General features: G+C 46.7%; 1 protein-coding gene across 4 annotated transcripts in view; it reads right to left on the reverse strand.

Moving 5' to 3' along the window:
* The window catches only part of GRK7 (G protein-coupled receptor kinase 7), a 36,705-nt gene extending 22,992 nt beyond the window's left edge, over positions 1-13,713 (reverse strand). For all 4 annotated transcript variants that reach the window (XR_010410281.1, XR_010410279.1, XR_010410282.1 and 1 more), the window contains exons 1-2: positions 10,913-13,713; positions 9,087-9,524 (exon numbers count right to left, since the gene is read on the reverse strand). Coding sequence is in view for 1 of the 4 variants with exons in the window: in XM_045903646.3 (XP_045759602.1) it covers positions 9,087-9,524; positions 10,913-11,524 (1,050 nt within the window). In the remaining 3 variants the exon portion in view is untranslated. The remainder of the gene's footprint in view (positions 1-9,086; positions 9,525-10,912) is intronic.
* Between the last annotated feature and the right edge of the window lie 4,144 nt (positions 13,714-17,857).

Below are 17,857 nucleotides of genomic sequence, written 5' to 3' on the forward strand. Positions count from 1 at the left end.
CGGATTCTGTCCTCTGAACAGTCCCAATGTGACTCTGGGCAGCAGGGGACTGTGACCTTGGCAGTGCTGAGAACAGGGAGGGGCCTTTCAGTGGGACTGAGAGGGCACAGTTCACATCTTAATAGCTTTATATATCCATGAAAAAGTGTGTGTGTGAATTCATGCAGGTGTACGTTGCCGGTCCTTCAAGGTCAAGATAACCAGTAAGCCTCAGGCTCCCAATGAATCTGAAAAGGCGGCAAGCTTAATTAGAAGAAACGGCAGCATCGTGCCCCCGGTGTGTCCAGGCCAAGCTGGATTTGATGACCGGGCGGGGAGAAAGATGCCGAAAAGGAAGCTCTCTGCGTTTGTTGGTGGTGGCCCAGCAAACTGGCCAGCGGAGCAAGAAACTGCCCGCGGGTGCCTCTTCCCCCCAGCTCATCACAAACCAGATCCACTCGGCAGCACAATCCAAACAGAAGAGGGAATCAGAATGTACATCTTTTGTTTGCCGTGGCAGGAGAACTGTTGAGCAGAGGAAAAAAACAAGCTGAGCTTAGCGCTATCAGCTGTTTCCTGGGGCTCGCTCCTTCCTTCCTCCGAGGGGGGCCTGGCCGCTTTGTTCTTGTTCCCAGCTGCTCCTCTGCGCCTTTAAGCGGTGGCCTTTGCAGACCTCAGAGGAATGCGGCCTGAGACCCCAGGGGATTTAGCTTCGAGGCTCCGCCTGCGTGCGCAGCCCCAGGCTGCAGCCTCCAGAGGGCTTGCTTTTGCTCCCCGTCTGCTTTCTGCCGGCCACTTCCTAGGTGCAGCAGGAACATCACCAGACACAGCTTCCTGCTCTTTCTGACACCCCTGGGAGGACACCCATGCCAGAGAGACCCTGCAAGGGATCCAAAAGAGAGGTTTCTGCAATACTGCTTTCCACAGCTGTCCAGCCTGGCGTCATTCGGTGGTGGCTCAGATCCCAGCTCTCCCAGTTACTAGCTGGTCACCCCCAGCCAGTTATTCAACCTCTCTGAGCCTCACAGCTCCTCCTCCACAGGGCCATGATAAGGATTAAAGCGATAAAACACTGAGTACCTCCCAAAAGCCTGGCACACAGCGGGCCCTCAACAGGTGTTAGAGACCATGGTCACCAAGTCTGGGTTCCGGGTGTCTCAGGCAGGACAGCTACACAAGAAGAAAAACTCCAAAGCCTCTAAGATTCCATCAGATTGAAAGGCAGGGCCTGGCATGTGGGCAGAGATCAAGAGTTGTGATTCTTCCACTGGAGTGTGCTCTTTGGTGATTTCATGTTCCCTGGATCTCTCCGGCAGCGGGCTGAGGCATATTTTCCATGGTGTCTCTAGGATGTGACAAGCAAGGCAACTGCGTGTGCCTGATTGGCTCGGTCAAGAGGGGAGCTGCGCGCCCCCCCCCCCACTGTACACACTGCAGCCCTGGGGTCCTGCAGGCTCCCTGTGCCTCTCAGAGAACAAAGCACAGGTGCAAAGGTTACCTGAGAAGGTACAGTGCCGACAGGGGAGGCAGAAACAGTGCAACAGAAGGGATTGTGACCGAGGGGTCTGGTACTTGGCTTCGTAGAATAATCACAGCAATCATTCCTTGAGTGCCTACCAAGGGCTGAGCCTCTGCTAGGCATTTATCTGCCTTGCTTCTTAATCTTCTCATCAAACCTCAGAGGCGGGCTGTATTAACCAGGCTCACTGAAGAGGCATGACTTGCCCGGGGTCAAGCGCAGGGCTATGGCCAGACTAAGTGGCATGTCTGTGCCAATTAACGGAAGGCACTCTGCATGGCTTGGCATGTAGAGCATGAGTTGGCCCTCAGTCCTCAGTGTCCCTACGTATAGGCATCCCAGTGAGGGGTCAGCCTGTGCATCTGTCCCAGCAGCCATAGGAAGTGGCAGAGCCAGGACCGGCACACACACTTCTTCCCTCTGGTTGGCCCTGTGGGCTGTATTTCATCAGCTGCACTCGATCTGGATGGATGCTCCGAGCTTCCAACATGTGTCCATATCAACAACGATGATGCAACCTTTTGGTCCCTGATCATAGCATCCTGCATGGCAGTCCCCTCCTGCCGCCCCTGTGGGCTCTCTCTCCTCGCTCTTACAATTCCCTGGACAGTGTGCTGCCAGGGCCCCCCCAGGTCTCAGGCCCTCTGCCTCACTCCCTCCTGTTTACTCTCATCCCGGCTCCCTCTTCCTGAGTGTCCTTCCAAAGCTGCTTTTGTCATTTCCCTGCCCGAAAGCCTTCAGTGGCTCCCCAACACCCTAGGCGCTCAGTTGGAATGCCCTTGTCGGACTCCTCCAGCCTCCTAGGGACTGACATCTGCTATGCTCACCGGCTGTCACCCCCTTCCAACCCTGTGACTCCGCATTCTAAGCAGCTGCAGAGTCACTACGTTCTGTGCCTGAGCCCCAGGCCTCTCGTTCCAGGCTTTTAGCTGGGCAGGATTTTTCAACTGTGACAGTATGGACTTTGTGGGCCAGATGGTTCTTTGTGGTGGGGGCTGTGCTGTGCACTGTAAGATGTTTAGCGGCATCCCTGGCCTCTACCCACTAGATGCCAGTAGCTTTTTCCCCATCATGACAACCAAAATGTCTGCAGAGATTGCCAGAATTCCCCTGGGGGCCAGAATTGCCCTCAGTTGAGGACCACGACCTATGCTGACCCTCTGCATAGCCCATTCTCTTTCTTCCTTACCTGCCTAGCTTCTGTTTGCCTTGTACATCTCAACTTGGTTGTTATTTCCTCCAGGAAACCTTTCCTGACACCGTAATCCTATGTCAGGCTGGGTGCCCTTCCTATGCACCCAACATGGACAGCTTTGGTCACCATGTATTTTTAACCACCCTTTTACTGTCAGTCTCTTCCTGGTCCTGGGGCCTTCTGGTTCCCTGTACTCGGGCACTTTGCACTGGCTCTGCCACCTGGAGTGAAGACTGTGGTACTCTGCCCAGATCCCCTCTGCAGGTGTGGCCTCCCTTGCTGCTGGGATCAGGCCAATCTGCGGTGCAGCTGAACCGTGCCCTGTGCTCAGCAGTAGCCCTGTGCTGGGGTTCGATGCTGTGCGGAAGCTGTCTTGACACATTTCTGAATTTGGATCTTGGATCTTGTCAATTAAGTCCAGTGAGATGATAGAGTATGCCCTTGGGGTAGGGAGCCTGGCTCACACCAGTCCTGTCTCCCGCCACATTTCTGCCTCCTAGCCCTGGCGTCCTGGCTGTTTCCTCCACTGTCTCCGCTTGGCAACTGTTGTGACCCTCTGCCGCTGTGGGGGGCCTGGACTCAGGTGCAGGGTTGGGCTCAGGGTTGGGGTCAGGCACTTGCTTCCTCAGGCCCACCCGTTGGGTGGGGCCCTGATGCCTACGAGGGTCTTCCTTACTCCTATCTTTCTAAGCCTAAGGGAGTGTGACATTGAATAGCAAAAACCACCATGACTTTCAACAAGATTAATCATGGAAGAAACGAGAGAGCTTTCTGCCGGCATTTGAATGAGGGTCCCCCATGTGCAATTCATGAGGAGCCTGGAAAATTATGTAGCCAGCCCTAGCTGGGACCACTGACTGCTGATGGCTCACAGCTGCACCTCACCCTGGGACCTGCTCTCGGCCCCAGGCAACTGCCTAGCCTAAGCTGCCCCCCTGCTAGCAGCCAGCCAAGGCCACTGACTGGCCCATGGGGGCATACAAAAACCTAAACTCTGTCCCCTATTTGGGACAACTCTGAAGGGCCATCCCAACTCAAGAGCTTGTTGAAGGATTGACTGAGGTCTTGGTTCCACTTCATTGTGGATCAGCTTCTCCCTCTGCCCAATCCTGCCTTCCTCATGCGTAGATCTCCTGAGAATGCACCCTAATAAGTCTTCCACATGGAAACGTGTCTCCAAGTGTGTTTCCAGGGAACCCAGCCTAAGACACTACTCCAAGGACTTTGCTGATAGCCCTCTGATAGCAAGTTAAGTTGTATTCCCCTTATGGTTAACGCTCGGATTCTCACAAATTAAGTCAAATCCTCCTTGGAGAGCCCCATGTATCACATCTTCACAGCATTTATTATAATTGACACTTTATATTCCTGTGAGTGATTTTTAAGTTCTATCTTCCCTAGACTAAGTTCCATGAGGGCAGGAAATCATGTCCATTTTTTGCTCATCTTTCTATCCTTTAGGTTTAGCGCAGTCCTGGCATGTGGGAAATGCTCAATACATATATATGGTGAATGAAGGAGTGAGTGAATGAATGAAGAGATGTTAAAAATAATTCTTAGGCTTTAATGAATATTTTTGAATGCCCTTAATAGTGATAAATACTTTCAGAATGGATTGGATGGTAGTGGTAAAAAATTACTAGGAACTAAATTTAGTCAATGACGGTGGTTATAATTTTGATGGAGACCAACGTGTGACCAAGAAGTAACCAGAATTCCACTCCTATAAGGCTCTTCCACTGTTTCTCAGAAGTGAGTTCTCAAAGAGAAAGAATTTTGGAGCAGGGTCATAATGATGGTGAGGTATGAAGGTGTTAATTTTGATGAAACACATTCTGAGATCTTTTAAAAATCACTTCTTCAGTGTGTCTCTAGCACTGTATTCAGGACAATAGAAGCTTCAGACTAAATATAATGCCCATCCTCTGTCACCCATCCTCCCTCTGAATGTGAGGAGTTGGTCAGAAGCTTCAGAGCAGGACAAGGTAACCAAATGTGTCACGAGCTTTTGGCTCACAGTTCCAACTTCGTTCCCACTCCTGACAAAAGAACACGTCTTAAGGATTCATGTTCCATAAAATCTGAAGGTCACTGTTCTCCACTTAGAATAAGGAATTTGAAAGTCCCAGCATGAACCCCACTTCCCAATGTTCCTATTATATTTTCCCAGAGTCTCTAAAAAAGTGATGTGAATTAGTTTTATTGTATGCATGTAGATGTCAGCTGAATAGAGGCGGGAGTGCTTATCACATTTATTAAAAGTGAACGCAGACAGTGGCTGGGACCATGTTTATTTATATTGTGCCTATGTGTGGGAGGCTGGCTCTGAGACATTAGTCACATCGTTCCCGTAGGTGGGGGTGCTCCTTTTTGAAGTCTTAACTCTGTCAGAGGTTCAGCTGGACTTCTGGTTGGTATCCATATCAGACCAGCCTGAGGAAGATATGCTAATGTCATCACATATACTTATTCTGAGTTTTACTGGAGAAAAGCCTTTTATAGCATTAAAAACCTAGGCCATGTCCTGCTGTGTGAATTTAACAGGGTAGAATCAAGACTGTAAGTGCCCTTGAATTTGATGTACCTGGGTTCATATCACATATTAGAAATGTGTCTTTGAGTGGGCAACTTAACCTCTCTGGGTCTCAATTTCTCCATCTGTAAAACAGAGCTAATAATATTCCTACCTCATAGAATCTTCTTAAAAAAGATCTAGATCCCATCGTCTCTTGATTAAGGGGTCAGAAAGCTTTCAAACTTTTCAAACCATGGAGGTAACAGCAGTTACTAGGGGTATCCACTCTTTGCCTAGCTGACATCCATTTCTCATTCTTTTCCATCCTAATTTTCCTTTGGAGAACACATTCTTCTGATGTCAGTCCATGAGATTTAGACAGGACAGACCTTCCCCCTGGCTCCTGGGAACAGCAGTGATCTCATCCTGGTCAGTGGAATGGGTTGTGGTTGGGCATATGACTTGAGTTGTCCATTGAGAGTCTACCCTGGGAAATGTGAAAGAACTATTTGTAAAGAAGTGTTTTCTTTCCATGGGGTTGCTCAGTTGGTAGGATATGTATGGAGATGCTGGTGGCCTTTGCGCAGGGATCACCTGAGTGAGAGTGAGGCTAACACTGAGGACACCAGAGCAGGGAAACGGGAAGAGATTCTCAGGGAATCCTCCACTGCTCAGAGATTCTCAGGGAATCCACTGCTCAGGCACCTGGATCAAGCCAAGTCTCTGAGCTTCTTAGGTATGAAAAACATTAATTTCATTTCTTAAATAACTTCATTTTGTCCCACAAGAACCCTGACTGATAGTCTAGTAAATCACAGTAACTTATTCCATATGTTAATCTTTTGAATTTACAAGACTTTTCTTCCAAATAATTCAAAGACTCTCTCATAGACTCTCTCAAAACTTGGAGATGAAGGAGGCCTTAAGGCCTACATAAGATGGCATACTGTAAGTCAGTGACACAGCTGGGATAGGGACTCAGGTTTTCTGCCTCCCCAGCCAGCACTCCTAAGCTTCCCTGCCTCTCCTGGTATGTCTGCCTCCATCTTTCTCACACCTGAGCAGAGCCACCTGTGTCTTTCTTCCCTGAGGTGCCTCCTGTCACCATATTCTAAGCGTGGTTCCGTGCTTTTCTCATCCCCTCCACTGAGGACAGCCATGTTTTAAGAGAAGGAAGTCCAGGTGTGGGTCTTTTTTTTTTTTTTTTCCTTCAGGTGTGCGTCTTGATGGAGCCTAGGTGAGAGGCCAGGGGGGCTGAACTGTGGACACAGGACGGCTCAGAGCCCAAGGCCTTTCCTCAACCCACATCACCTCATGTGTGGATCCTTTCAGTAGCTGCTTGTGGGTCCCCCACCCCCAGTCTCTTTCTTCTTTAATTCATCTTACACAGTGTCCAAATCATCTTCCTAAAGAATCACTCCAGTCATGCCACTTTCTTGTTGAAAAACCTTCAGTGGCTCTCTGTTGCCTATAGAGCGATGTCCAAAGTGCGTCACCTAATATCCCCCAATAGCCTGAAAGGGCCTGTACCCCTTCAAGGACGACTAGCTCCTACCTAGGGAAGAATTACTCACTTGGAAGAATCAAGTCCAGAGTTTCAAATTCTATTACAGCCTCAAGTTCTATTATAATAGATGGTACACATTCTGAGCCCTGTTGGAAAGGAAAACATTGTCCCTCTCACAATGTCTAGCACCTTACTATCTTTTTGATTAATTTTAATGCTATCATACAAAAATCTTTCCCCCAGCTACCTTCTATTAGCTCACAGTTCTGTAGGTCAAAAGTTTGGGTACAGCATGGCAAGGTTCTTTGGTTAGGATCTTACAAGACCCAAGTCAAGATATCTGCTGGGCGGCATTCTTACCTGGAGCCCAGGATTTGCTTCCAGATTCAGATGGTTATGGCACATGGAAAAGGCCAAAATGCCAGAGATATTGATCTCATCATCCTGCAGCTGCTGACTAACACTAGCGCCACTAATCTCCACACAACTTGTTACATAAGGAAAATAAACCCCTGTCTGGTTTAATCCACTGCTATTTGGGTTTTCTACGATATGCTGCTGAAATCAACCCTTAACTGATACAGCTCCCATGACTATGCCATTCCTACCACTCATCCTATTTATTTAACCTAACCTCTTCAAGGGTCTTCTTCCACATCCCCTACATATTGATATTCCCCAGCTGCCATTCCTAGTCCTCTTCCCTCATTATTTCCCATGTGACTCAGTGGGGCCTGACACTTCCCAAGTCACAGTGACTCCAAATCCCAATATCTAGCCCAGACCTTTCTCCATAGCACCAGACCTACAGGTCTAAATGCCCAGGGAACATCTCTACCTGTCTGTCTCATATACAACACAATCATCACTGACTGAATTTGCTAGCTTTTCCACAGTTCTGCTCTTCCTTCTAGTCAGTGGAGCTAGAGACCTTCTCTGTTCCTCACCATCATACCCAGCTGGTCTTGATGTCCTAGCAGGTCTCTTTCCAATGGTGACAATCTCCTCCCACATCTTTAATCCTACTATTTTCTACAAGTACCCACCATCTCTTCCTGGGTCACTGCATTAGCCTCTTAACTAGGTCCTCTGCCTCCCATCTACAACTCAAATTGGTCTTTTAAAAATGCAAATCTACTCATGTCATTCCCCTTCTTGAAAGCCTTCAATGGCTCCTTGGCCCCCACAAGAAAGCATTCCAATGACTTTGCATGAACCCTACACATCTTGTCAACACCCCTTATATTACAGCTACATAAAATCACCTGCACTTTCCCAAATTTGCCATGGTTTTCCTCACTTCATTGCCCGATTATCCTCTCTGCCTTATAAGTTGGAAACTGTACAAAAACAAAGTTTCAAGTGAATATTTAAGAGCCTGACTTAGGCCCTTGTCTTCCTGCGCTTTCTCCCACCTTTGTGCAAAGAAACTCAGTGGTAAAGACCTGTCAGAATCAAAGAGAGTTTGTATTGTTTACTTAAATAATTGCTAAATTAATGAAAGAATTAATACCCTTTTAATCAAAGAATTCTCTGCAAGCCACTTCGAACCAAAATGATCAAAATAAATATCAGTTGCCTTTGTTCTCTTCTATACATTTTCATTCAAAATTTCACCTTTATCCAAAGTAACCCCTCCCTGCCCCCCCGCCAATCTGCACTCAGTGGGAAAGGAGATACTTACTTTAATGTACTAAGTATTAGGGGGTTCTTCTTTTTTTTTTTTAAGATTTTATTTATTTATTTGAGAGGGAGAGACTGAGAGAGAGAGCACATGAGAGGGGGGAGGGTCGGGAGGGTCAGAGGGAGAAGCAGACTCCCTGCCGAGCAGGGAGCCTGATGCGGGACTCGATCCAGGGACTCCAGGATCATGACCTGAGCTGAAGGCAGTCGCTTAACCAACTGAGCCACCCAGGCGCCCAGGTTTCTTCTTTTTCTTATCCTATTGAAGTTTACCTGCCAGGATCCTGGAATTTTAGGACCCAACCCCTAAAATTTTCCAGAGGAGGAAACCAAGTCTCTATTGACTCAGGATCATGGCACTGGGGAGGTGGTTATTGGTGGAACATACTAGATGCCCACTATGGATTTAGCTCATTCCATCTCACCATGAAAGCACAGACTATCTCCAGCTCACAAAGAAGGCTCCCTGTGCCTGCCAGAAGAAGAGAGCAAAGTAGCCCCCAAATAGCCAGTTAAGCTAATCCTCTTACATGACTCCACTCAAGGCAAGATGACAGCATAATGGCTTTAGGAAGAAGGAAATTAGAAGAATTATGCCGAAGGCTCCGTTTGCCTGGGGAATAGATCAGCCTTCTCCCCTCCTCTCCGACTCTGTGCCCTACCCTTAGGACCGAGGAGAGCCACTCACCCTCTGTGTGACAGGCTTGCCGTCCTGGATCTGCACGGCCAGCCCCAGGTCAGACAGCCTGCAGTTGCCGAGGTCGTCCAGAAGCACGTTCTCAGGCTTCATGTCCCGGTAGACGATGCCGAGGGAGTGGAGGTGCAGCACTCCACAGGTCATCTGGGCCGAGTAGAAGACCACCCTGCTCATGGCCAGGCCCCGCATGCCCACACTATAGATGTGGAACTTGAGGTCTCCCCCATTCATCAGGCTCATGACCAGGCAGAGATGGGACTTGCTCTCAAAGGCGTAGGCCAGAGAGACGATGAAAGGGCTGTTGACCTTTTCCAAGATTTCCTTTTCCAAAAGAGCCATTTTCTCGCCATTTTTCTTCTTCAGCCGCTTCTTGTCCAGTTTCTTACAGGCATACATCTTACCAGTGTTTTTCACCTGGACAGCACACACCTTAAGGGGAGAAAGAAGGGGAGTGGATGAGGTAGAAGAAGGAAGCACTGGAGAGGAAAGGGAGCAAGGCTGATTCAGGGTGTGGAAGGGCAGAAATCAAGGGAGGTAAAAAGACGGCAGGCTTCTGAGAAAAAGAGAAGCCGTGAGTAATAGGGGTTCTTCAGGAAAGAGCTGGGACCACCATGAGGTACCACTGTACCTCCCACTAGATGGACCATAATGAAAAATAAAGGGGAAATAGCAAGTGCCAGCAAGGAAGTGGAAAAACTGGAACCCTCATGCCTTGCTGGTGGGAACCTAAAATGTGGAAGATTTTGGTGGTTCCTCTGAAAGTTAAACATAGAATTGCCACATGACCCAGCAATTCCATTCCTGGGCAGAGACACAAGAGCAATGAAAACAGGTATTCAAATACACGTACATGAACGTTCATAGCAGCACTGTTCACGACAGCCAAAAGGTGGAAACAACCCAAGTGTCCATCAACAGATGAATGGATAAGTGAAATATAGTGTACCCATACAATAGACTAGTCAGCTATGAAAAGGAATGAAGTACTGGTAGACCTATGATGTGAATGAACCTCTAAAACACTACGCTCGGTGAAAGAAGCGCGTCTTCTTATCGCGTGACTCCATGTACACGAAACATCAGAGTCGGCAAAACCATGGAGACAGAAAGCCGACCAGGGGTTACCAGGAGCTGTTGGGAGGGGGATGGAGAGTAACTGTTAACGGGTACAGGGGTGATGAAAATGTCTTGGAACTACATAGAGGGGATGCCTACACAACATTAGTATGAATGTACTAAGTGCCACTGAATTGTATACTTTTTTGTTGTTGTTGTTAGTGGTTAATTTTACGTTATGCGAATTTTACCTCAAAACATGTCTTTCTAGTGCTCGCCTCGGCAGCACGTATACTAGAAAATGTTTTTCTACTTAAAAAAAGAAAGGGCTGACCATAGCAGTGGTATAAAACTGATTCTAGACTTTACTTCAAGATAAGTGTTTTCTCAGATATCTGAAGTTTTTCTCAAGTTACACCCATTACCACAATTAAAGGGAAAGGGAGAGCTCCCGCTGTTGTGTGTTGCTATCGTTCTCCAAAGCGTCCAGGGCACTTCAGCGTGCTTCTGGTGTAGACCCCATGATAAAGACTCTTGGCCAGCTCCACGTCTTGTTTGTCTTTCCTATGCCACTCTTATTTTATTTCACGTGGTGACCAGAAAAAAGATGTGAGAGTGAGCTAGGAATTCTCCACAGGCGGCACTGAAATTAGTTCTAAGTAAGTTCTCGTAAGATTTTTTTTTTTTTTTTTTAAAGGCAAAACAAACCCCTTTTATGCTGTGTACTTCACCTTCCAGTCTGGCCATTCTGAGACACTTACCTCCCCAAAACCACCTCTCCCCAGGACTCGGAACTCGTTGAAGGACTTTTCTGACACCGGTTGCATCTCAAAGGCTTTCCACTGCAGGAACTGGTCATAGAAGGGGCTGGCCAGGAAATCCTGGAAGGGCTGGGCCTGCAGGAAGGCCATGACCTCAGCCTTGGCCTGTGCTACCAGGGCCAGCTGCCCTTCCTCGGAGGTGGCTGCTTGGCGCTTGGCGGCCAGCGCTGGGCTGAGGAAGGGGTGCGGGTGCCCTGGAGCAGAGGCAGCCCCACAAGTGGCCACCAGCCCCTGCAGCGTGCTGCCCTTGGCGGGGCCGTCCTCGGCCAGCTCCCAGCTCTGCACCTCCTCGAGGAAGGCCACGGCCTCTTGGTATGGGGGCACCGTGGCTAGGAAGTCCCGAAAGAGGCGGCGGCCGACGGGCTGCTGCTCGCACAGGCCGTTGAAGTCCCGGGGCAGGGACTGGCGCAGCTGGGTGCAGCTCTGTGGCCCGGGCAGGGCCAGGCTCTGGCGCCGCCGCTGCAGCTCCCTGCTGTCTCCATCCGAGGTCTTCCGGGCCTGCAGGTAGGCCGTGTTGGCGATCAGGTTGTCCAGGGCCCCCGTGTCGACCATGGCTGAACACAGGGTATGCTCCCGGGAAAAGAAAAGGAAGGCTGGAAGGCTGTGGTGGGGACCCAGTCAGGTCTGGGGCCAGTTGGCCGGTTTCCCTTGCCAGGTGCAGTAGCCTGCAGAGGATTTACAGCGAGGCTTCTAGTCTGCGGGTGGGCCTGGTGGAGGGTACAGAAAGAGGTTTCTCTGGTAAGAAGCTTTGCTGGCTATGTATAGCCGGCCAGCGAAGGGCACAGCACAGGTCACGCTCCCGTCCATCGAGAGGAAAGCAGCCTGACACACCTGCGGGGGCTACTTGTTCATCATGGGGGCCTTTTCCATGCACGGCTGCTCCCTGAATACGCAGCTACCACTTTCCAAAGGAAAGGAGTCATCATAAGGTGATATACTATTTGTTGCTCACGGCATTATTTTACTAAACTGTTTCTAATTTGACATGTCTCCTAGCAGGCTCAAGCTATGTAAACTCCTAGGAATGCCAGGTCAGGAAAAGGAATGGTGAGAAGCAGGAGAGGTTTTCTTCCTTGTCCAGCAGCCCGACTCAGAGCAGGTTACAGAAGGGGATGCTCTGAACTTTGAGGCCTGAGACGTGTTCCCAGAGGTCCTCGGGGACTCACGTTGTGGCCCTCGGAGTGGGCGGTGGCTGTCCCACAGCCAGTTGCACACTGAACAGCCTGCAGAGATTGTCCAGTTATGGCTTTCCTCGTTCCCAGGAGCCTGGGACCTAAAGTGCTGGGCTAAGAAAAGGGGGGGTCATCTTGACCCAAAACATCCCATCAAGTGACATAAGCAGAAAAAGAACACCACTTCACCACATGTGGTTGCAACGGTCCTGAGGGCACAATCTATTGAGTGGAATCTGAATGTGAAGGAGCCTTCTGTGTTGAGACCCAGGGCAGGGCACTTTCAGGCGTGGCCTCTCGACATCTTTGCCAACACTCCCTCACGGAGCCAGGAAGCTTCCCTCCATGGAGATCACTCAGAGCCACCACGGACCACGACCTCACAAAGAACAGAAATTGGTTTAGACAGAGATCAGGCTAAGAACCTCTGCTCCAAAAATAACACTTGTGTCCTACAGGGCAAGAGTACTTAGGCTTTTTCTTCACAAAGCAAGGCTAAGGCAGCTTAAAAACAAAGTCATTCAGTATTATGCCAGAGTGTTTAAAAGGGAAGAAGAGAAAGAGAGAGAGAGAGAAAGGAGGAGGGGGGAAAAAGCCGGTAAGCCTTTTTCCAAACAAACAACTTCTAGCAAACACTCTGTCAAAACATCGTCATGACCGCCTCGGTCTGCCTGTCAGAGCCTGCCCACCGTTCCCCAGAGCAGATGCACGCTTGGCCTCATGCTACCAAGAATTATGTAATGAACTCGTGGGTGCCCTTTGGCTTTGCACTGCTGTGCTGTAAACCATCACCCCTATGGTAGAGATGGGTGAGCTACACCAGTGACCACTGCTCAGAAGGAACCACACCATCGGCTTTGAATCTCACACAAGAAATGTTGGTACTTTTTTTGTTCTTGATGTGTCATCCTGGGGCCACATTTCTGAGTAGTGAAAAATCAGTCTGAGAATCACTCTTCAGGAGGAAATGCCTTTTCCTGTGGTTCTTATGAATACAATGGCAATCTAACAGGGCAGAACTTTGAGAAAATGGTAGAATTGTCATCCCATGGATATTTAACCTTATCACCGAAAAAAAAAAGAATGCTTTTCACTGACGAACATACATGCTATGAACTGCTTGATTCCACTTGGACTAGTCATCTAGTCATCACTTCACCCAGCACTGTCAACAGTTTCTGTCAACAGAAATATGCGAGACCACACAGGGAGTTTAAGGTCTTCTAGTAGCCACAATAAAAAAGGTAAAGAAAAAACGAGTGAAATGAACTTTAGTAATTATTTAGCCCAGTATATGCAAAATATTATCATTTCAACATATGACTGATATAAAAGTTGCTAATGAGACATTTTACATCCTTTTTTACGTCCTGAGTTTTCAAAATATGTTTGTATTTGACACCACACATCTCAATTCAAATTACCTACATTTCAAATGCTCAGCAGACACATGTGTCCAGGGGCTACCTTATTGGACAACACAAAATTAACCCTTCCTTACCTAGTTTTGTCATTAAGTAAGAGAAATTGTTCTTAGGTTTGTTTGTTTTCTAATTAGGAATCCCATAGACCATCTATGTAAAAAAAACAAAACAAAACTCACTCTCTTATTCACTAAAAATTATCTGACTGGGGGTGCCTGGGTGGCTCAGTCGTTGAGCGTCTGCCTTCCGCTCAGGTCATGATCCCAGCGTCCTGGGATCGAGCCCCGCATCGGGCTCCCTGCTCCTCAGGAAGCCTGCTTCTCCCTCTCCCACTCCCCCTGCTTGCGTTCCCTCTCTCACTGTGTCTCTGTCTGTCAAGTACATAAATAAAAAATCTTTAAAAAAAAAAATTATCTGACTGATGAGAACACAATTTAGATAATATTTGAACACCAAGTTTAAAAGTTACACAATGACTACATGTTGCCTACTGGCAATTTAAAACAGAGTATCATTATTTTTAAGTTTTACGCATGTGAAAAAAAAAAAAGGTCTGTTTAAAATGGAACACTTTATGTGATTACTAACAATTAGGGTCCAGGGCTGTTCCCAACTTGATGAAACAGTAACTGTAGATCCAATTAAAGAACAGCACTGTATCTTTAGCTTTAAAAGCAGAGCCAAATGCTGGGCACATTCAGGATACCCTGTGTCAGTGGGGAAAAGTACCAGAAAACTTGGAGATGTGACCCAACGGGTACAAGCACTAACTCCAGCACCGCTTGGGAGAGCCGCATCTCGGCTCTAGGAAGTCCTGGCTGTGTGATATTCAGCAAATTACTTAACTTTTCTGAGCTTCGGTCTCATTATCTGAAAACGGAAATAATCAGTGTTGATTCTTGAGTAGGTTCTTTAGAGAATTAAATGCCAAATAATGGTTGGCACAGTGAACTGTACTTGCTTTTAAATGATGACTATCATCAAAACTGCATCTAAAATTATGCTTTTCTGATATGCAGAGATGAGGTAGGAGAGACCTAAGCAATGAGGAAGAAGGTGGGCTTCTGTGTGCAATGCTCACCTAGCATAGAGCAGCCAACCCAGGGTTTCATGTGACCTTGGAAAGCTGTGGGGTCTGGTGCAGCTGGAAGACAGAGAGAACAGACTCGTTAAGTGACAGCACAACGTCTAACAATAAACCGCTGCAACGAAACGATTTATGACATTCTGCCATAAACACAGAAGATTAAACTCTGTCATTTGGAAAGAGGAGATACTTCATTTTGAAAGGAAAATAAACTTTTATGATGGAGAAAACAATGAAAATATTTTACTATCTTTTATGACTAATTTTGTAACCTAGAGAAAAGAAAAAAAAAAACTCTTTACCCACATCTTCCATTACATTTGTTTTTAAAAGATTATTTATTTATTTATTCATGACAGACAGAGAGAGAGGGAGAGAGAGGCAGAGGGAGAAGCAGGCTCCCAAGGAGCAGGGAGCCCAATGCGGGACTTGATCCCAGGACCCCGAGATCATGACCCGAGCCGAAGGCAGACGCTCAACCATCTGAGCCACCCAGGCGCCCCGTCTTCCATTACATTTTGCAGCATGTGGCTTAAAGCATTATTTCTGATATGTATTTTTTTTAAGATTTTATTTATTTATTTGACAGAGAGATAGACAGAGCCAGAGAGCACAAGCAGAGGGAATGGCAGAGGGAGAGAGAGAAGCAGGCTCTGCACTGAGCAGGGAGCCTGACGCGGGGCTCGATCCCAGGACCCTGGGACCATGACCTGAGTCGAAGGCAGATGCTTAACCATCTGAGCCACCCAGGTGTCCCTGATATGTATGTTCTTAAATTTTAAAATGCTCTGATGTCATATGACATTTGAAACTCATAGAACATAAATAAAAATTAGGTTAAATTAGTAATGTGGTAGGCTTGGTTTGTTTCTCTAAGGATTTTTTTTTTTTAAAGATTTTATTTATTTATTTGAGACAGAGAGAATGAGAGACAGAGAGCATGAGAGGGAGGAGGGTCAGAGGGAGAAGCAGACTCCCTGCCGAGCAGGGAGCCCGATGCGGGACTCGATCCCGGGACTCCAGGATCATGACCTGAGCCGAAGGCAGTCGCCCAACCAACTGAGCCACCCAGGCACCCTCTCTAAGGATTTTTAACATTGAAAATACATCCTAGGATAAAGAAAATAGTAAAGCAAGGTTTCTAGAAAGAACATGACCCTCTTTTACAATCCACAGTTCTCTGCATGGCCCAATAGCACATGTATTGGAGGACGGAGAATTATGAAATAATACAACTTGATATGATGTGATCTCAGAAACAAGATCTTTTGAACATTGAATGTAAGTTCTGAAGCAGATTAATAGGTTAGCATTAGGATACCCAAAGAAGCCAGATTATTCCTCAACTTCTGACTTAAATCTTTCCATAGTAAAGATTTTGCTTTTTTCTTTTAGTAGAAGCCCTCTACTGGAAGGAAAAGCAAAAGAGTCTTTATACTTCCAACAACAGCTGAGCACACTTTATATTTTAATGATTTGAGGAAGTCAAGGATATCTTATTGGTTAAAATTTGTTGAATGGGGGCGCCTGGGTGGCTCAGTTGTTCAGCATCTGCCTTCGGCTCGGGTCATTATCCCAGGGTACTGGGATGGAGCCCCGCATCAGGCTCCCTGCTCCGCGGGAAGCCTGCTTCTCCCTCTCCCACTCCCCCTGCTTGTATTCCCTTTTTCGCTGTGTCTCTCTGTCAAATAAATAAATAAAATCTTAAAAAATAAATAAATTAATTAATAAAATTTGTTGAATACTAAACAGAGAACCTAGGGAGCTAGATAAATTGTAGACTACTGTTTCAATGTGGTTATAGAGTTTTCTCACAAAAAATTAGTCTTCAAGCACTTTGTCTTTTCTGTTGAAATACTGAATAGTAAGACCAATGGGTGGTCCAGCTAGATTTTCTGCAACAGAGTTCTAGAGACATCTGAAGTTTTCTTAGGGAAATTAGAAAGGAGTGATACACAAGGTATTTTCAGAGAACTAAGTATAAAAATCATACAGGAGATGAAAATCACAATTTTATCACACCATTTTTAGAGATCTTTTGTTATGGAAAATCTCAAACATACATAAAAGTACAGAGAATAGTAAAATGAACTTCCCCATACTCATCACCCAACTTTATTATTGGCATTATTAGCATTTTGCCAATTTTCTTTCATTTTCATCGAACACCCTCTTGTATTGTTTGTTCTTTTTTTTTTTTTTTTTTGAGAAAGAGAGAGAGAGAGCATGAGGGTGGGTGAGGGGCAGAGGGAGAGGGAAAGAGAATCTTAAGTGGGCTCCACACCCAGGGCAGAGGCTGATGCGGGCAATCCCACAACCCTGAGATCAGGACCTGAGCCAAAATCAAGAGTTGGACGCTTAACCAACTGAGCTACCCAGGCGCCCCTCTTTTTTTTTTTTAACAATTTAATTTTTTCAGATCAGTTTTTGATTCACGCAAAATTAAGAGGAAGGTACAGAGATTTTCCATATACTCCCTGCCCCACAACATGCACAGCCTCCCCCACTATCAACATCCCCCTCCCCTTCCAAGTGGTACATTTGTTACAATTAATGAATCTATACTGACACATCATAATCACCCAAAGTTCATATTTTACAGTGGGGTCTTCCTACCACCCCTTTTTTTCCTGCTGGATTATTTTAAAGAAGATCCCATGTCATTATATCTGTAAATGCTTTGGTATTTATATATACCACATATACATACATGTTTGTATACATACACATATTATATATTTATATTTTATATAATATAACAAGCAGGGGTTGGTGAAGCAGCTTAGAGATTAGCCCTTAGCAGAAAGCTGCTCCCAACCTGAGGACTGGAGGGTCAAAGGGGAGATGAGGTGTGTTACTAGAGCCCTTGGGCCACAAATGCATAATGACCCACAGAACCATGATGGGCTGTAGTGGGTTGAATGATATGTTCAAGTCCTAAACCCCGGTACCCGTGAATGTACCTTATTTGGGAAAAGGGACTTTGCAGATGTAATCAAGTTAAGATGAGGTTATACTAGATTGGGGGTGGGTGGGTAAATAACTGGTATCTTTATAAGAAAAGAGAGAGATGTGGATTAAGAGACACACAGAGACTAGGCAATATAAAGATGGAAGCAGAGATTGGAGGGATGCATTTATAGGCCAAGGAATGTCAAAGATTACCAACAACCACCAGAAGTTAGGAGAGAGACATAGAATG

This window comes from Mirounga angustirostris, unplaced genomic scaffold (assembly GCF_029215605.1).
Source record: "Mirounga angustirostris isolate CCGP_5_RB_7025 unplaced genomic scaffold, mMirAng1.0.hap1 SCAF_1, whole genome shotgun sequence".
NCBI lineage: Eukaryota > Metazoa > Chordata > Mammalia > Carnivora > Phocidae > Mirounga > Mirounga angustirostris.